At 37.2% G+C, this 21297-nt stretch overlaps 1 protein-coding gene and 1 pseudogene across 1 annotated transcript in view; both read left to right on the top strand.

The window, feature by feature from the left end:
* LOC101447972 (phospholipid-transporting ATPase ABCA3-like) overlaps nucleotides 1–21297 on the top strand; it is a 310634-nt gene that overhangs the window by 190196 nt on the left and 99141 nt on the right. The window contains exons 17-21 of the mRNA XM_058286295.2: nucleotides 4312–4410; nucleotides 4899–5055; nucleotides 9128–9428; nucleotides 13058–13307; nucleotides 13465–13669. Of these exons, the coding sequence (XP_058142278.1) occupies nucleotides 4312–4410; nucleotides 4899–5055; nucleotides 9128–9428; nucleotides 13058–13307; nucleotides 13465–13669 (1012 nt within the window). The remainder of the gene's footprint in view (nucleotides 1–4311; nucleotides 4411–4898; nucleotides 5056–9127; nucleotides 9429–13057; nucleotides 13308–13464; nucleotides 13670–21297) is intronic.
* Nucleotides 18407–20650, top strand: LOC139437473 (glucosamine-6-phosphate isomerase 1 pseudogene; annotated as a pseudogene).

The following is a 21297-nucleotide window of genomic DNA, read 5'->3' as shown; positions in this document are numbered from 1 at the left end:
ACAGCTTTGAAGGGAGAAGATAATAGTTCTACATTAATAATAGGAGACTTTAAGCACCATTATTGTTCATGGATAGTACAACTAGTTAGAAGATCAGTAAGGAAGTACAGGAGACTAGAATGATACACTAAACCTAATAGACCTAGTCATAAATAGAATACTGCACCCAACAAAAACAGAATACACATTCTTCTCGAGTGCACATGGATCATTATCCAGGATAGACCATATGATGTGTCTCAGATTAGGAATAAAACAAACTTGCCCAGTCATCACTGTTATTCAATATTGTACTGGAAGTTCTTGCAAAAAAATAAAAGTCATCCAAATTTGAAAGGAAGAAATAAAACTTGCCTTGTTTACAGATGATATGATCCTCTATACATAAAATCCAAAAAAAATCCACAGGAAAGCCCCTATAGCTAATAAATGCATTCAACAAAGTGGTGGGGTGCAAGATCAACACTGTAGTGTTTCTATACACAAAAAATAAACAATTGGAAGATGTAATCAAGGGAAACAATCCCCCTCCTATAAGAACAATAGATCTAGAAATTTATCTAACCAAGGATGTAAAGGACTTGTGCAAAGAAAACTACAAGACATTGCTAGAAGAAATTTTAAAAGACCTAAATAAATGGAAGGATATTCCATATTCATGGACTGAAATTCTGTGACAGTTTGAAGTTATATAAGAAAAAGTTATATAAGAAGTTATATAAGAAAAAGGTTTATAAGAAAAAGAAGTTATATAAGAAAAAGATTATGTTCTTGAACCAGTCCATTCCTGTGGGTGTGAGAATCTTTTGATTGGACAGTCTCAGTGAGGCATGATTCAGGTTGAGTCTTCACCCTCTTACTGGAGCTTTATATAAATGGAGACACAGAAATTAGCACCAGCAGAGTGGAGTGCTGCTGCTTGCAATTACCAGAAATGTTGGAATGACTTTATAAATGGGTAAGGGGTTTGTTTGTTTTGTTGGGTTTTTTTTTTAAAGAATTGTGAGATGCTTAAAAGAAAAGACCTAGATTGCTTTGCAGAGACTGTTGGTAGGAATATGGACCCTAAAGTTATTTCCTATAAGGCCTTAGAAGGAAATGATGAAACTATTACTGGAAACTGGAGGGAAGGTGATTTTTGTTTTAAAGTGGCAGAGAACTTGGCAAGATTGGCTCCTGATATTTGATGGAAGGCAGAATTTGAAAATGACACTTGGACATTTAGTTGAGATTTCCAAATTAATTTGTGGAAAATGCTGCCTGGCTTCAACTTGCAGTTTATAGCAAAATGCAAAAGAAAAGAGATTAGGTGAGAACTAAATTGCTGGGCATAAAGGAACCAGAAATTGATGGCTTGGGAAACCAAGCTTTAGGAAAGTGACCCCCCAGAGGATATTGTCCCATGTGAGGATTTAACTGAACTTGGAAACAGTCAGCCATTTCCTTTCAAGTTAGGATTGGAAATGCAGTTTTCCAAAAAGGATTTGTGGAAAGTCTTACTATCTGATGGCTTGGACCCCTGTGAACTGCATGCGAAACTGATAAGTTATTTTCGAGAACTGTGTGAACAAAACCACTGTCAGCCTGGACTGAAAGGAACAGGGAAGGGAGAGATTGAAATAAAAATAACTTCAAAGGAAAACTATGGAAGCTGAGGTCTAAACTATGGAAGCTGAGGTCTAGACTTAAGACTCATCCATGTGTACCGAAAAAGGGTGAGTTTGCCCCAAATGAAGAGGGTAGATCTTCCAGCTGATTGTTCAGGGATAGTTTGGCTGCCCCAAGCTATAGCAAGGTTGGAACGCATCCCTAAAGATTAGAGAGAGTTAGGTCACCATCCACTCTTCTGAGGGGCTTGGGTCTGTATGCCAGATGGTAAAGAGAATGTTGCTGCCACCCCCACTGTACTAGGGGTGTTGAAACTGTGCCCCAGAGACTGGAGAGAGGGTGACCATCACCCCAATGTTCTTGGAGGTTGAGGCCTGAAGCTCAGCCCCTACCCAGATGCTTGATGAAGGTGGAACTGAGAGACTGCCATTGGCCAGGCCCATGGAAGGGGGTGGGCCCCCATGAGGCCACAAGGAGAAGCAACCATCTTTCTAAAGATGACTCTCAGACTTTGAAATCGAATGGAGTATGCTCTGCAGGTGTTTGGAACTGCTTGGGACCCTGATGCCTATTTTCCTCCCAATTTCTCCCTATGGTTATGCAAATTTTACCCTGTGACTGTTCATTCTTTGTATATTGGAAACATATGTTATTCTAAGTTTCACAGGCCTACAGCTGGAGGGGAATGTTGCCCCAAGCAAATTGCATGCCCATAACTGATTTTTATGAGACTATATAGTTAAAATTGCTACTGAAATGATTTAAGGTTTTTGAAATATTGTTATGTTTTTGCATATGGAAAGAACATATCTTTTTTGGGATCAGCGTGTGGAGTGTAATAGTTTGTGTGTAACACAATAACAGAAGTTATTTTGTGAATCCCAAAAAGAAAAACATTATGTTCTCTGATCCAATCTGACCCTTTAGATTGGACTATATCTGTGAGGCTGGGTCACTGCCCTCTTGCTGGGTCTGATATAAATGGGGGGAGAGAGAGAGAGACAGAGACAGAGAGAGAGAGACGCATGCCATTTTTGATCCTACCATGTAAGAGAGGACTCGAGGATCACTAGTAGCCAAAGCTTAAGCACAAAATCCCCAAGAGACTAAGCCCACAGAGCACCTCATTGCTGAAGAGACGAGCCATATGCTGATAGCCCACTGCTAGACGTGGGAAGAAAGCGGAGCACCTGAGACAGAGAGGAGGCCCAGAGAGAGACAAGCCATATGCCTGATGGCCCACAGCTGAGCTCCAGGTGTTGGTAGATTCCAGAGGAGAAGACAAGGACCTTGGCAGAGATCTGTGGCCATCTTGCTTCACCATATGGCAGAACCCCAGGATGACCAGTAGCTGACTTTGGTGAGAAAGTATCTTGGCTGATGCACTGATCTAGACATTTCACAGCCTCTGAACTGTAAGTTTTTACTCTAAATAAAATTCCCATTATAAAAGCCAACCCATTTCTAATACTTTGCAATGGCAGCCCTGTGGCAAACTAAGACAAAGTCTAAATAAGGAGGTGTGATATGGGGGCATTTTCAGGACAGAGTTGTTCTGAATGATATTGCAAGGACAGATGCAAGATATTATATATCCTGCCATAACCCACTGAATGGACTGGGGGAGAGTGTAAACTACAATGTAAACGATAATCCATGCAGTGCAGCAGTGCTCCAAAATGTATTTACCAAATGCAATTTGCCATGATGATGAAAGAGGTTGTTGATGAGGGAGGAGTGGGGTGAGGGGGGTGGGGGGTATATGGGGACCTCATATTTTTTTAATGTAACATTTAAAAAAAAATAAAGAAGAAAAAAAATTTTTATAAAAGAAGTGGATAGGGCATCATTTAAGCTCAAATATGGAGGAAATTTTTATAGATCTTCCAAAGGAGGGAGTCTTTTAGTTCCCCCAACACTGATGGCATCAAAGGTAGGTTAATTTGCCCTTCTGTTTGAATGTGATAGAGATAGATTTGAGAACTGTAGGTTTCCAGAAAAGATAATCTTTTGAATCTGATGTAATGTAAAATCTTCCCAGGAAATTTATTCTTTAAAATCTTGATACCAGTTGAAATAATGAAAATGCTCTAATAATGACTGAAGTGATGAATGCACTACTATGTAATTATACCAAATTCCATTGATTGTACACTTTGGATGAATTGTATGTTTTATTAATATGTATCAAGAAAATTATTTGTTTAAAAAAATCTTGATACCTCCATATTACATTTTAGCTCAATTTCTATAGATCTTCTCTGGCTATTTAATTACATGGTTCTAAGTCTTCAACTTCTACTGTACCTACTCTTTTCTATGTTTGAGTGTCTGTTCTTTATATTAATTTGAGGATGACTATATATTTTGATTTACTGAATAATAGGAACCATAGCATATGTATGTGAAATAAGTTAACGTGCATTATAGAGTTAAAATATATATAGTGTCTTGATAATTTTATCAGAAGACCAAATTCTTATGTATCCAAGAACTAAGTAGAGTGGGAAGTAACTTACTGCAGCAATTTGCTAGTTTCTTTTCATTTGCCCCACTTTTCTGATTTGCCAGAGGCATTGAACCTATAATAAGCATTAATCTTTATTTTTCCCACTGCTCAGGGGAAATCAGTTTAGAATAAAATATATATATATATATAATTATGGAAAACATTGTGCTCAGTGCTAGCTTTTACTCTTCTAGGTTTGAAGCTCTGTTTAGTGATCTGGAAAAGAGACAGAAAGAGTTGGGCATTGCTAGCTTTGGTGCCTCTATCACTACCATGGAAGAAGTCTTCCTTATGTGAGTAATAATGCACAGGGAAATAAAAACCTTGTAGGGTAAGGACCATGTCTTAGTCCCCTTTATAAACTCACTTAAAGTTCAGATTTCCCACGTTAGGAAATGTGAGGATGGAGTATTAACGTAATTTTTTAAAGCAAGGACGTTGAAAAAATTATCACCATCATTTTGTTAAAAAAAAAAAAAGGATATTTTAACTTACCCAAAGTAAAAATTAGACATTAACTTTAATGAATTCAACATAATGAAACATTCATTACATTACGCTTGATTTTCTCACTTTAACTCAGACTTTCAGCAGTCCTCTGTCTAGTATTTGGGAAACACTGCTTTACTGTAGTTACCATTTTGCCTCCATATAATGTCCCTGTCAGTCAGTGAGAAAACCAAGAAGCCTTCTGAGTTGGGGGTAATGATTCAGAGTCTTCAAACAAAATATACTGGGATAGAGATGAAATGCTTTATGCTTTTTTTCCCCCTTGATGTAGGGTCAATAAGAGGGCAGAGTCACAAAGAGTGATCCATTCTCCCTCCCAGATGAGCAAAGACATGAATATGAGCAATAATCAGAATATATCTAGAAATTTTGAAACAGCAGATTCTTGCGCCCAGAATGAAAGATCTTCTATTATTTATAATACTGGGGTAAGCACCTTCACTATGGAAACTGATATATATTTGATTAGAACACAAGGTACATTTTATTTTAATACTAGAACTGAAGTGGAGTTCTCAGCCATAGCAAACCCAATTGGTGTGAGAGTCTGTGCTATAACCTAATTAATTTCCTAGTGCAGAAGTGTTGTGTTCTAGATAAAGATCTCAGCTGCTACTATCACCATTGTTATTCCTTGGAGTTCATTTTCTTTTGTTTGTTTTAGAAATCATTTTTTAGAATTTGGTAACAGATATTTGTTAGTTCATTGGAGCTTGAGTAGGAATACTAGTGAACCTGATTTTTAATAATCAAGTATGCACAGTATTTTAAGTATTTTATGTTTTGCAATGAGAAACCAAAATGCAAATCAGTATTTACCTCAGCATGGAGTCTCCTAGAATTGCCAAGCATTTCTGTCATTCTCCATTCAATTACCTTTTCTCCCAGTAAGGAATGCTTATTTGTGTCTATTGGGAGTCTGAGATATGGGATACATTTCTTTTGGTGTCTCTATGAATGCTTCTACTAAGAGTAGGATGATTTCAGCTAAGAAGCAGTATAATGGTGTCTGAAGAATTGGAATCAGAATTGACGTAGAATATTTTTCACCATTTATTAACTGTGGAGATTGTATTTTAATAAAATCTAAAAAAGGAAAAGAAAATTTTTCATGTATCAAATGCTTAAGAAATGTAATTTCTCCAGATATATACTTTCTTCTCTTCCTTATTTACTATTTCACAAAAGATACATATGAAGGAAGATTTGGCAGTTCACCCTAGAAAGAGTTCTTTTTTTTTTTTTTTTAACAAAACAAAACAAAAACATGGTTTGTTGTTTATAAGAACTGCCTTGCAGGAAGAAAGAGAGGGAAGCGCTCACCCACCAGAGATTGGAAACCATCACATCCATGTTCTTTCACATACCAAAGTATAGACTTTCTATTATACATTAGCCCAATGTAGGATCTCCTCTGAGAGGAGGTACCTGTCTAAAGACCATGGGCCTTAAGACACTCAGATAGAACTGAATTTATGATGGGATGCAAGGAGGGAGGAAAAGATCTTGGAGATGTAAAATTAACCAACTTCAGTGCCATACGTTTGGAAAGGGGCCACAGTATTTGTCCAGGAAGCATTCAATATCTACAAAAGGGCTGTGGTTATTTGTCCTGCAGGGTAAAACATTAAGGGTCTGATGGTTGAGACTTTAGTTTTCTCTAACTCCCGGCGTGCTGTGCTGTCTTGTTGTGGGAGGACTGCTGTCCTCAGCAACAGGCATCTCCTGTCCTGACCTCTCTGCTTAATCTCAACCAACCCTTTCTCAGAAAGATTTCTGGTACCTAAATTAGCATGTTCTTATATTTTATAGCTATTTCCAATCCATCTTTGTGAAAGCTATAAAGAGCTCTCTTTTGGGCTCTTTGGACAGAATGAAAGAGCTCATTGTACAATTCTCCCTCTAATTTTATCACCATTTCCTGCTCCTTGAAAACACCCAAGTTTCATTTAGAAGACATTGATTGACCAGAGTAGGGATATTTCTCATTTCTTGAAGACTGTATATATGTGTATGTCTGTATGCATGTATCTCCAAATTGTATGGGAACATTTCCCTTAGGAAATGAAAAAAATATAAAGATCACAGGAGAAATGTTTGTGATTTTGTTCTTGTTCATGATTAATGAGGAAAATCATCCTTGAGATTTTAAGTGTGTTGTATCAGCCAGACTCCAAACATTTTATTAAATACCTTACAGCAGGAAACAGCTAACTCTCTTAGAAAATTTATTGTGGTAAAATATATATAACACAAAATTTCCCATTTTAGCCATTTTAAGTGTACAATTCAGTGTGTTAATTACATTCACAGTATTGTGCTACCATCACCACTGTCCATTAACAAAATTTTTTCACCACCCTGAATACAAATTCTGTACTCATTAAGCATTCACTCCCCATTTCCCCCTTTCCTGGCCCCTGATAACTTCTAATGTACTTTCTGTTTCTATGAATTTCCTTGTTCTAGATATTTCATATAAGTGGAATCATACAATATTTTTCCTTTTGTGTCTGGCTTATTTCACTCAAAATAGTGGTTTCAAGTTTCATCCATGTTACAGCATGTATCAAAGCTTTATTCCTTCACATGAATAAATTATGTTTATCCATTCTTCCATTGATAGATGTTTGGATTGTTTACACTCTTTGGTTATTGTGAATAATGCTGCTATGAATCATGGTGTACAAATATCTGTCCAAGTCTCTGTTTTCAATTTTTTGTGACATTTACTTAAAGCAGAATTGCCTGGTCATTTGGTAATTCTGTTTAACTTCCTGAGGAACTGCCAAACTGTTTTCTACAGTGGCTGTACCATTTTATATCCCCACCAACAATGTATGAGTATTCACATTTCTCCACATCCTTACCAACATTTGGTTACTTTGCATTTTTTTAAATACTAGCCAACCTAATGAGCGTGAAGTGGTCTCTTCTGTAGATATGATTTCCATTTCTGTAATGGCTAATGATGTTGGCCATCTTTCCGTGTGCTTATTGACCATTTATATATCTTCTTTGGAGAAATGTGTATTCAAATCCTTCGCCCATTTTTTAAATTGGGTTGTCTTTTGTTTTTGTGTTATAGAAGTTCTTTACATATATTGGGTTCTTTATATATATATATATATATATATATATATATATATATATACGGTTTGCAACTATTTTCTCCCATTCTGTAGATTGTCTTTTTACTTTCTTAATAATGTCCTTTCATGCCCAAAGGTTTTTAATTTTGATGAAGTCCAATTTATCAATTTTACCTTTTTTGCTCATTTTTTATTTCATATCTAAGAATTGATGCATCACCAAATCCAAGGTCATGCTGATTTCTCCCCATATTTTTTAAAAGATTTTTATGGTTTTAGCTCTTGTGTTTAGGTCTTTAATTTTGAGTTAATTTTTATATATGATGTGAAGTAGGGGTCCACCCTTAATTTTTTTTGCATATGTGTGTCCAGTTTTACCAGTATCATTTGTTGAAGAGACTATTCTTTCCCAATGGAATAGAGTTGGTACCCTTGTCAAACAATGGCCATACATGTGTGGGATTTTTTCTGGACACACAATTCTATTCCATTGCTCTACATGTCTATCCTTATACCAGTACCACACTGTTTTTGGTTAGTGTAGCTTTGTGATAAGCTTTGAAAATGAAAAGTTTAGACCTTCATCTATTTTTTTTTTTTTCAGTTTGTTTTGGCTCCTTAGGGCCCCTTGTCATTCCTTATGAACTTGAGGGTCAGCTTTCCCATTTCTGAAAAAAAAAATGGTGCTGGGATTTTGTTGGGGATTGAATTGAATCTGTAGAAAATTTGGGGTAATTTTGGCATCTTAACAATGTCAAGTCTTCTAATCCATGAACACAATGTCTTGCCATTTATTTAGGTCCTCTTTAATTTCTTTCATTAGTGTTTTATAGTTTTCCATGTACAAGCTTTCATCTCCTTAGTTAAGTTTATTCCCAGATATTTTATTATTTTAGATGCTATTATAAATGGAATTTTTACTTAATTTCCATATCAGATGTAGAAATACAACTGATTTCTGTGTGTTAATCTTTACATTTCAAGTTTGCTAAATTTGTTTATTAGTTCTAGTAGTTTTCTTGTAGGTTCTTTGTAATTTAGCTAACTTTTTCTGTAAAGGGTGTAAATATTTTAGACCTTGTGGGTCATATGGTTATTCGCTTCTCCCATTGTAGTGTTAAAACAACCATAGACGATAGGGGATGAATGGGCATAGTTGTGTTCCAATAAGACTTTGTTTATAGAAACAGGCCATAGTGTGTTGACCTTTGCCTTATACAACCAAAAGACTGGTTATATTAGCGTGTTGTTTATTATGCTTAGTTTCTATTCCAGGTAATTATTTGTATAAACTTTGTATATATTCTACCATAAAATTTCAAGGTACTCATCCTAATGAATTTCAAAATGAATGGCCTGTGTAGACCTATAACTATTGTAATATTATGCTTCTCTCTTCTTTCTTTAGTGTTTACTCTACCACCAGCAGTTTTATGCGATGTTCATAAAGAGGGTGATGTTCAATTGGCGCCATTGGAAGCTGATATTACTACAGATACTTGGACTACTAGGTGTCCTTACCTTCCTCTTAAAAGCTGGTCATCTTTCAAAAGAACATGATGAACCTGCCAGGAAAATGAATTTGCATCAATATGGTCAAACTATTGTGCCTTTTTCTATTTCCAAAAATTCTAAATTGAGTCAGGCCTTCTCAAAACACCTCGACAGTGTGCTAACTTCTGAAAATCAAATACTTAAGAAAGTGCAAGGTAGGGCTCATTAATAAAAAGATTGCTCTTAGATGACAACTTGCTTGTGTCACTTGCAAAGAAGCATCTTATCTGTAGCATTTAGCTCCTACTTTCCTTTCCTGCAAGTCTCTATAAAAGACAGATAAATTAGGGGTGGAAATGCCATTTTTAAGAGAACTGGTCTTAAAAAGTTAATTATTAGTGGAGGCACTTTGGCTGTGGTTCATCTACCAGCCATTTGTTGATGGCTTAAAGTAAAAAATCAAAAGTGCCAAAATGCATGTTACTGTGAAATTAAGCATGACTCTTCGTATTAAAAACTGACCAGAATGCAGTGTATCACATGAATCCAAGCCTCACTGTGTGGTATGGAAGTCCTAAGCCCTGAAAGCTGTTCTTCAGTCTCCTACACAGGTCATATCTACAACAGGAATACTGGAGGCTTAATGCGCTAATTCCTCATAATGAATTTATTTATTTATTTATTTACTTACTTTTCCCTTTCAGAGTAGTTTTATTTTATTATTCTTTAACTTTTTATTTTGAAATAATTTCAGACTTACAGGACAGATGCAAAAATAATACAAACTCCATACAGAGAATTCCAACATATTCACCCCCACAAGAAACCCAGCTCCACCAATTAAAAAATTATGACACCTTTGCTGTATCATTCTGTCAACTATCAATCTATCTATCTATCCATCTATCATTTATCTTATGAATATTTGAGATTAAGTTATACACATCATACTCCTTGAACACATAGTACTTCACCATACATTTCCTGTGAACAAGCATATTCACTTATGTAAATACCTTAGTTCATTTATCAAGTTCAAGAAATTTAACGTGATATAAAGCTTACATTCTTCCTCTTTCTTTGTATGTTTTGTCATCTTTTGTTGAATGCCAGACATTTTGATATTTTTGTGTATGTTATTGCTGAGATTCAGACTCTGAGGCTTCTGTTCCCTAGGCTGGTATCTGTCTAGTGTTAGGACAGAGCTTTCCCTGAATGCCAGAAACTAATCAAAAAAAGAAAAAAATGAAGGAAAAAAAGAAATCACCTTTCCCAGTCTTTGAAGATTGACGGGTGCAAATGCTGTCACTCAGGGCTTATCCATACAGTGAGTTTGGAGAATAGCTCCAGGCTAAAGCATAGAGGCCACCCTGATCCTTTCCTTTTGCCTTGGGTATGCACCTGTGGTCTTAGAATTTCTCTGTTTACATGGGTATGAATGCCCACCCCTTCCTAGGGAACATTTTCTTCATGATCCTGGACACTGCACTTTATGTCCTACAGCCAGCAATCCCTTGCCCCCGGCAGCTCAACTTGACTGCTCTCCCACAGTGTTCTGTAGGAAATCGCCTTCTACATGGGCAAATTCTTAGACTGCAAGTCCCTCAGGCCACTAGCAGACAGATCAGCCTAGGTATATGATTCCAGTGTGTACATGAGGGTTACTTTGCTCCCTCTGGAACCAGAATCAGAGACCAGTCTGGGAGCATAGATAAGCTCCAGTCAAGCCAATGATGGCTTGTGGGTGAACCAGTCAGGGTACCACAAGATCCTACCTTTTTTAAGTGGCCTTTTTCTTGATTCAGCTCATGCTGTTACTGCAATCCTTTATCTGTTTTCTGGAGCTTTTAGAAAGATGTTTCTGCCAGTTCTTGCTGGTTGTTCAAAGCTTTTACAGGAGGAATGGAGGTCTTGAAATGTCTCATTCTGCCTTCGTGTTTGGGCAGGATATTTTTTAAGTAGCAATAATATATTTATTACAATATATTACAAATATTTTAAATTTACCTCTAAGTATTTTTTGAGCAATTGTGAATGGTATTGTATTTTTTACTTTTATGTCCATTTGTTGTTCTAATATATAAAATGCTATTAATCTAATCATGCAACCTTGATGAACTCAGATATTAGTTCTAGAAATTTTTTTGAAGATTCTCATTATTTTCTATATCCTGACATTTGCAAATAGGGCTAGTTTTTTTCTTTCTCTTTGACTTCCAAGCCTTTTATTTCCTATCCTTGCATTATTGCACTGGGTAGAACTATATTGCACTTTGTTGACTCTGAATGGTAAGAGCAGACATTCTTTCATTGTTCCCAATCATAGGGGCAAATTATGCAGTCTTTCACCATTAAGTATAATTATAGCTGTAGAGATTTTGTCGATGCTCTGTATAAAATTGAAGAAGTTCCCCCTCTATTCCCATTTTCTGAGAATTTGTATTGTGAATGCTCATTAAGGTTTTCCAAGTCCTTTTTCTGTATAGATTGATGTGATCATATATTTTTACTTCTTTAGGCTGTTAAATGGTGAATGATGATTTATTTGCAAATATTGAACTAGTCTTGAATCCCTGGAACCCCCTAAACTCTACTTGGCCCTGGTATATTATACTTTTTCCTTATTGCTATTTTTCAAATATTTGTTATTAAGTGAGTTGTAGTTTGTGTGGTTTGAGGAAGTGGTCCATCTAAGTTGCCGAATTTGTGTGTGTAGAGTTGTTAATAGTATTCCCTTATAAACCTTTTATCTCTGCAGGATCTGTGGTGATTTCCCCTGTTCATTCTGGATATTGGTAATTTGTATTTTCTCTCTTATTTTCTATTCTGTGATTTTACCTGGGTATTTTTTCTAATCATATGTATTCCAGTTCACTTATCTCCTCTTCATTTTTGTCCAATCTCTTATTTGTTAAACATTGAGTTCTTAATTAATAAGTAATGTGTATTTTCAATCCTAACATCACCATTTGATTCTTTCTGAACACCAGTTCCCTGATAAATTCTCCATCCCTAATACCTAGTTCACATGTGTATCTGTCTCTATGGTTTGTACTTTCTTTTGGTTCATTTGTTGGTATACTTGATTCTTTAAATTGAATGCCAGGTATTGTTCATGAAAATTGTAAAGATTCTGCAAGATTCTTTATAGGATATTTAATTTAGCCAGGAATTAAGATTAAGGGCAAATCTAAATTCAATCAAAGACTGGAGTCATTTGAGGCTAGGTTTAAATTTTTATAAGAACTGGTCTATTTCTAGTTCATTCTTTCTCCAAGAGAATACACTTTTAATGAGTCCTGTTAAGAGCTGCAGAACTTACTAGGACACCGCCACCATTTATGAATCTATACATACCTCTAAGGGGAAAATAGTATAGAATGTTGGGCTCACCTCAAGTCCTTTCCATTCTCTCCAGGGTCTTGTCCCCCAAATGTTGATTGCCTTAAGAGCTATCTAATACCTACAAAGAGATGATTTCTTATTTTTAATACATATTTCATGGTTGTTAAGAGGAAAGTTTTGTCTGCTGTAAGATAATCCATCACATCTAAAAGGCAAGCACTTATAGATCAGTTTGAGACAGAAAAGTAAGTTGAATGAGTCCATACCATGCATCTTGTGTTTTCTCAGTAAAGTAGTATATTAAGTTACAGGCTATGAAATGAGAAATCTTGAAATACAATGATGGAATGTAGTGATTGAGAATAGAAAATGTTTGAAATAATCATTGTAGGGAAATTGAAAGGGGAGAACAAATTACATTATCTGTGTCTTCTCCCCTAACATATTATAGGTGATCTGTATTGCAGATACACTGACCAATATTGTTTCCTCATCCTAGGTAACATACTGAATTACTTGCTGGAAAATAAAGATTGTGTTCGCTCATGCATTGTTGCGCTTTCCATTGAAGCAAAAATAGATGAAATAATATTTACTATTCTGTTCAACAATGAAGCATACCATTCACCATCTATATCCCTGGCAGTATTAGATAACGTTCTTTTCATGTTACTTTCTGGCCCTAATGCTTCCATAACAGTCTTCAATAAGCCTCAGCCACGCATTGTTGATGATGACTTGAATGATGAGTATGTTATTATTTTCATTAGAATTGAGTTTTATACTTTAAATGTATTCTTTCCACCCTATCTTATATTTATATGATAAAAAGAGCTGTTAATAGAAATATGTGTTTTCTACTTTACTGATTTTCTGATATATCTTCTTTTTTTCCTTCTTCTGTAGGTTAACGAATGGACTCCAGATAGCTATAAATTTGCATTTTGGCATGGCTCTTTTGATCAGTGGCTTTTGTCTCCTGACAGTGAATGAGAGAGTCACTAAGGCAAAGCATATCCAGTTTGTGAGTGGGGTTTATGTGCTTATATACTGGCTTTCTGCTCTATTGTGGGATTTCCTCATCTTCTTCATTTCCTGTTGCTTAGTACTGGTGAGTGTTAGATAAATTTTCTTGAGGGTTTGTTTTCTTTTGGTATCCTACATAAAATTCCTATTCTCTAATAATGTCATAAACCTAACTGCCAATAAAATAATTTGCTCATTGTCTTGGAAAACACATCACAAAAGTCTAATAGTGGAAAATTTCCCCTCGTATTCCTTCATTAGAAGAAAATAACTTTTTTTGCAGAAGTAGAAGGACCTCTTTTGGACTAGTTTCCCATTTATTTGCTCATCAACTTGTGCTCACCCCCAAAATTACTTTAAAGATGGAAGGTTTCTTGCCTGTCACCTATCTCATATTACCCATTCTTTTCCAGTTTTGTCTTATACTGGGCCTCCTGGCTAAACTTGGCCAGATTTTCTAGTTTCCCTTAAAGTTTATATCAATTTATTTTAAAAATGTATTTAATATCTGCTATCATCCAAACACTATCTTGGGATTCAGTGTGTAGTTTATGTGTCTAAATCCTATAGCCCAATTTTCCTTCTATTAGTGTTCCCGCCAAAGGAACTGTACGCAAGGTAACTATTTTAAAGCTATGCTAGCAATTCCCAATGAGTTGGAGAACACATCCTAGGCTGGAGAACTAAGTGAGGTTTATTGTTTTTATGCATGCCAAACTTATGCCCATCTAGTTTTTATCAACAAGGAGTAAAACTAAGAATAAGCATGTATGAATGGACACCATCCTCTTCCCTAATGAACTGTGCCCCATGTGCATTCCAGAATCTCCCAAATATCTTAACAATTTGTCTTCCTCTCTCTTTCTGTGTTTGGGGGGTGGTAAGAAGGGATAAATATAGACATATGATGTGTATAGAGGTGAAGTCATTGAAGAGGGAAGACAGAGGTTTCTCACCAAATATTATGTACTAGTAATTTAAGTATGAATAAGAATATGACTTATCTCTCAAGTAGTTCACTGTTTAGTAATGGGCATATGCTAACAAAGACAATAAAATATTTATAGCACAATATGTTAATTCTTACCATAAAGCTATGAACTACCATTTTCTAATCTAAACTATTTAATGAACCAGTAAAGTTACTTCTTCCTTACATTGTTTCTCCCTCCTTTTCTACTACACCTCCTAAATTTTCTTCTCTCCGTTTTATATCTTTTCCTTTTTTTCCTTATTCCATTTGTTCTTATAAGTACTTGAGGTAACATTTCTATTCTGTACATTGTATCATCAAAATCATGTGAATGTGTGCATATATGTGTGTTTGTGAACAGTGAATATGTCTGCCTGTATGTGTGTATCTGTGGATGTGTATATATTTTGGAATGAAGAAAATAGATATTCTTTTCTATGTACATAGGGCCCTAGTGTTGAGAGGGGTAAGAACTTTCTTTCTCTGTACATCCTACATATTGTCACACAGCAATGTAGCCAATAAACTCCATGCTTGAAGTGGTGGGTAGAGGGCATTGGTTGTGTATTGTCAAAGAAACTCCAGTACAGAGATCTCGAAAATAGAATGAACAGCGGGAAGTTCCCTCTGCACATCTTCCATCTTGATACATGTGTCATTGTGGCCAAGGAGACCCATGCCATCTTTTTCTCCTCATAAATTACCAGGCAGCATGACAAGAGCAGACCACCAGCCCTTTAGAATGCTACTAATTATATGTCACCACAGGAACTGGTGAATCAAATGGACATCACTTCTGACACTACTATCTTCTCTCCACCATTCCTCACTAAATCCCACAAAACACACACTCAGAGTGTTGGCATTAATCAGAAAATTCCTGAATCTTAAAATCACTTGTATTGATTTAGCTGCATCACACAGGTTTTATTTGTTATAGTCAAAGTATTTCTTCCATTTTAAAAATGAGATTTTAGAAGGATATTGTTTAATTATTAACTAGTTAAGTATTTTCTAGTTATCTTCATTATTTATAGCTTAATTTAATTGTAGTCAGAGGGTATACTATGAATGATCTCAGTCGTAACAAAGTCACTGATGGCTGCTTTAAAATCCAGGAATTGGCCACTTTTGATAAATGTTCTGTGCGCATTTAAAAAGAAGGTATATTCTTATGTTGTTATCATTGGTGTTCTATATGTCAGAACAAAGAATATGATCATTTCAATGGTTGCAGGAGAAGCATTTAACAAAATTGAATAGTAGTTCTCAGTCATAATAAAGATATCTGAACAAACTAGAAATATAAGGGAATTTCCTAAACCTAATAAAGCAAATCCATTTAAAAACTTATAATTAACATGATGTGAAAGGAATGCTTTCTATCTATGAGCAGGGAAGGTAAGTCTGTTATCACACTTCTAATAATTGTACTGGAAATGTAACAATTACAATAAGGCAAGAAAAAGTAATTTTAAAACATAAAAATAAGAAAGGGAGAAATAAAATTTTTCTTTTCAGAAGATGTATTAGTCTGCCAAAGGGGTGCTGATGCAAAGTACCAGAAATCTGTTGGCTCTTATAAAGGGTATATATTTGGGGTAAAGCTTACAGTTACAAGGCCCTAAAGAATCCATTGCAAAGTTGCTTTCTCACCACCAAAGTCAGTTCCATATCTTGAAGCAAGACAGTTGCTGATCTCTGCCTGTTTAGGACTCACCTCTTAGGGCTTCTCATATCAATCTTGACTCTTTTCCAAGGTGAATGGCTTATCTTTACCTGGAGCTAGAGGATCACAAATGACAATGTTCTCAGCTCTTCCATGAGTCTCCTTGAGTGAGTGCCTTACTGTTGTAACCCAATCAGAAGCCTTAAGTTGATTATTTCTCAAGTAAACTTTAAATCCTTTGAATTTAATACAACCAAAGGGTATCACAACCAGAGGAATAGATTGGTTTACAAGCACAATCTTTCTCTCTTTGGGCTTAATAAATAATCTCAAATTGCCACACTCCACCCACTGAATCCCAAAAAGACATTACCATATTACAAAAAGCCTTAAGTCATTTGAGTAGCATTGCTAAGTACAAAATCACATCACAATCAGTTATAGAAATATAGTTTGTCTTGGGGCAAAATTCCCTCTGGCTGAAGAACTGTGAAACTTACAAAACAAGTTATCTGCTTCCAATATACATATGAGGCACAGGCATAAGATAAACATTCGCATTACTGCAAGGAGAATTTTGGAGGGAACCATGTGTCACAGGTCTCCAACAGTTCCAAAATCCTTCAGGGCACAATCCATTAGATTCCAAAGTCTGAGAGTCATTCTTAAGATGATGGTTTCTTCTCTTTGGGGCTTCATGGAGACCCACCCTTTCCACAGGTTTTCCCAATGGCCATTTTCTTGGTTCAACCCTCACCAAGCATTTGGATGGTAATAAAGTTCCAGATATCACCCTCTAAGAACATTGGGTGAGGGGCACACCTTCTCCAAAGTCTGGGGTATAGTCTCAACCCCCATAGTACAGTGAGGTAGTAGCAACATTCTCCCTCATCTCTGGCACACAGGCCCAACCTCCACAGAACAGTGAGGTAGTGACCTGGCTTTCCCTAATCTATGGGGAACAGGCCCAGCCCTTTCAGCAGTGGGGTGGCAACCTCACACTCCCCAACCCCTGGGAAACACTCATTCTGCTCAGAGAAGTGTGGTGGTGACCTCACACTCCCCAACCTATGGGGAACAGGCCCACCCTCTTCAAACAAGTGGGGTGGCAATCTAACTCTCCCCAACCTATGGGAAACAGGCCCACCCCTTTCAGAGAAGTGGGGTGGCAACCTAAGTCTCCCCAACCAATGGGGAACAAGCCCACCCACTGCTGAGAAGTGGGGTGGTGATTTAACTCTCCCCAACCACTTGGGAATGCGCTTCACCCTCTCTGTAGCCTGGGGCAGCAAAAACTTTCCCTGAACAACAAGCTGGAACATCCACCCTCTTCAAATGCTGGGGAAAACTCCCCCTCCCCATACACATGGGTGTCTTCCCTCTCTTGGCCCACAGAGAGTTGTCTTAATTCCAAACCTCAGCTTCCATGGTTTTCCTCTTAAAGCCTTTTTCCCTTCCATCTCTCCCCTCCATATCTCTTTTAGTCCAGGCAGACAGTAGTTTTGTTCATATGGATTTCACAAAAAGCTTGATGGCTTAGCATGCAGGAAGCAGGGGCCCAAGCCATCAGACAGTAAGACTTTCCACAAGTCTTTCCCGGATAATTGACTTTTTAGTCCTCATCTAAAAGTTCCAAGTTTTGTTAATTCCTCAATGGGTCACTATCATCTTGGGGCTTGATTTCCAAAAGCTTGAAATTTCCAGAATTAGTCTTTGATTACTTTGTGCCCAACAATTAAGTCCTCAGCTCATCTCTTTCCTTTTGCATTTTTCTATAAGATGCAAGGAGAATCCAGTTTGCATTCGCCATTTTCCTTTGGAAAGCTCTTCAGCTAAATGTCCAGGCTCACCACTTTCAAATTCTACCTTCCATAGAACATCAGGAGTCAATCTTCCTAAGTTCTTTGCAACTGTAAACAAGGATTGCCTTTCCTCCAGTTTCCAATAATTTCCAGTTTCATCATTTCCTTCTAAGACATTATCAAAAATAACTTAAGACTCCATATTCCTACAAACAGTCTCTTCAAAGCAGTCTAGGCCTTTTCCATCAAACACCTCAAAATTCCTCCAAAAAGTACCCCTTACCCATTATAAAACCATTCCAGCATTTTTGGTAATTGCATCAGACAGTACCCCGCTCCTGGTATCAAATTCTCCATTAGTCTGCCAAACGGGTGATAATGCAGAGTACCAGAAATCTGTTGGCTTTTATAAAGGGCATTCAGGGTAAAAACTTAAAGTTTCAAGGCTCTAAAGAGTCCTACTCAAGGTTGCTTTATTACCAAAGTCAGTTGCCATGTGTTGAAGCAAGATGGTTGCTAATCTCTGCCTGGTTAGGGCTTTTCTCTCAGGGCTTCCTATATCAGTGTTAACTCTCTTCCCAAGGTGAATGGCTCATCTCTCCCCTGGGCCACAGGATAAAAAATGACAAAGTTCTCTCCTCTTCTGTGTGTCTTCTCGAGCAACTGTCCATTTATATAGGCCCAAAAAGAGGGTGGGGACTCAATCTGAGTCACACCTTACTGAAGTAGCCCAATTAGATGCCCTAAATTGATTTTTTCAAGTAAACTTAAATCCTTTGAATTCTATATAATCGAAGGGTATCAAACCCAGAGGAATAGATTAGTTTACAAAAAATCTTTCTCTTTTTGGAATTCATAAATAATCTCAAACTGCCACAGAAGTTATAATTATAAGCAAAAAAATCCTAGGTAAAGTACAAAAAACTTCTAAAATTAATATGACTTTAATATGGGTACAAAATATTAGATCATATACAGAACTCAAGTATATTCCTATAGACTAGCAATTTTTAAAATATAATTTACAGTAGAATAAAAAAATAGAGTTAGCAATAAATTTATTGGAAAATGTACAAAGTCTATACAATGAAAGCTGCAAAACATTGCTGAGAGAAGTATAAAAAGACCCAAATGAATGGAGAGATATACCATGTCTATGGATTGGAATAGTTGATAGTTGTCTGCTCTCTGTGTCCACTCACTGTGTGTTCTTCTGTGACCGCTTCTACCCTTATCAGCGGCACTGGGAATCTGTGTTTCTTTTTGTTGCATCATCTTGTGTCAGCTCTCCGTGTGTGCAGCGCCATTCTTGGACAGGTTGCATTTTCTTTCATGCTGGGCAGCTCTCCTTATGGGGCGCACTCCTTGCACGTGAAGCTCCCCTATGCAGGGGACACATCTGCGTGGCATGGCACTCCTTGTGTGCATCAGCACTGCACATGGGCCAGCTCCACATGGGTCAAGGAGGCCCGGAGTTTGAACCATGGACCTCCCATGTGGTAGGCAGATGCCCTATCCATTGGGCCAAGTCCGCTTCCCTCATTCATCCAGCAATCTATTTTTGTAGGAATTGAAAGCTGATTATAAAATTTATGTAAAAATTAAATGAACAGGGGCTGTGTTCCTGGGAGTGACTTTCACACTCAAGACTCCCTCTTATCCACAAAACCCATTTCCAACCACTACTACCAATGAACAGGACATATAAAGCTTATCATCCTTAACCACTATTCTAAGGCCAGTGAGTGGGCAACCAAATACATTAGGAACCACATCATCCAGTTTAGCTAAGGGCCAAACAAGTACTTCACCCTGGGCTTCCCCATTGTGAACACCCTACATGACTGCTACAAGAAGTTGATTGAGTACTACAAGAATGGGGACCTGTCCTTCAAAGATGTGAAGACCTTCAACATGGATGAGTATGTTGTCCTTCCTAGAGACCACCCAGAGAGTTACCGCTCCTTTATATGGAACAATTTCTTCAAGCACATTGACATCCATCTGGAAAACAATATCCTGGATGGAAATGCAGCCAACCTGCAGGCTGAGTGTCATGCCTTTTAAGATCACAGCTGTGAGTGGGATCAAGCTGTTTGTTGGAGGCATTAGCCCCAACAGACACATTGCCTTCAACAAACTGGGCTCCAGTCTGGTGTCCAGGACCCATGTGAAGACACTGGCCATGGACACTTTCCTGGCCAATGCTATGTTCTTTAATGGAAAGCTCACTAATATGTCCACCATGACCCTGATGGTGGGTTTGGGCACCACCATGGGGTAGAAAGGTGATGAAGTCTGTACAAGGCCATCAAGGAGGGAGTGAGTCACATGTGGACTGTGTCTGCCTTCCAGCAGCATCCTCTCACAGTGTTTGTGTGTGACAAGGATGCCACCCTAGAGTTCAAAGTGCAGACCATCAAGTATTTCAAAGGCTTAATGCTTGTTCATAACAAGTTGTTGGGCACCTTGTACAGTATCAAAGAGAAGAAAAGCCAGTCTTCCAAGAAACCATACAGTGCCTATGCTGCACCTAGAATCAAGTACCTCATAAGAATGGGCAGGTTCTTCTGGAAATTGTCATTAGGAGAACAGAGTTGTATTTCTTTAATTCAGTATTGATATTCCAGATAAGAGGGTGAATCTATTGTTCTTGACCATGAGGCTTAAAGCCTAGTCCTGTGGTTTAGCTACAGGGAAAGTGAGTTGTTTGTAACCTACTGATTTAGAAAAAAAATCTGAATAATGTATTCCATCCTTTTGGTGTCTGCCACACCTGGGTTAGGAGTTTAACTTTTTTGTTTTGCCTCTGACACTGTTCTCCTATACAACACATTTCCTTTAGGATCCTCTATCTTACATGTTTGATTCTCAATTGAGAGGGAATTAGGCTTGTGTATATTACACAGAACCTCTTCGGAGAGTCTTGAGAGCCCCTCTTGAGCAGGTCTGCCATCTTATTTGAAAATCACTGCCCTAGATTAATGTCTAGAGTAAGTAGAAGGAAACAATCCCTCTGGTCAATAACAAGTGCCATGGAAAGAAAACACTTGGTTACTTCCTTTCTCCCAGATTTTTTTCCCTGCTTTCAGAGTTGACCTTTTATGAACTTAGAGGACTCCTTGGGTGAAGATTTGAAAGGGGGTGCACTAAAGAGAAGGGTTTTGCTGATGAACCCAGAGCCCCAGAGGGCTTAAAGGAAAGTTATAGCATTGAATGCTTATATTAGGAAAGAAGAAAGGTCTGAAATCAATAATTCAAGCTTCCAT

The sequence above is a fragment of the Dasypus novemcinctus genome, chromosome 23 (genome assembly GCF_030445035.2).
Source record: "Dasypus novemcinctus isolate mDasNov1 chromosome 23, mDasNov1.1.hap2, whole genome shotgun sequence".
In the NCBI taxonomy this organism is placed as follows: domain Eukaryota; kingdom Metazoa; phylum Chordata; class Mammalia; order Cingulata; family Dasypodidae; genus Dasypus; species Dasypus novemcinctus.
Note: the sequence above shows the minus strand (reverse complement) of the source record. Positions and strands in the feature narration are given on the sequence as shown.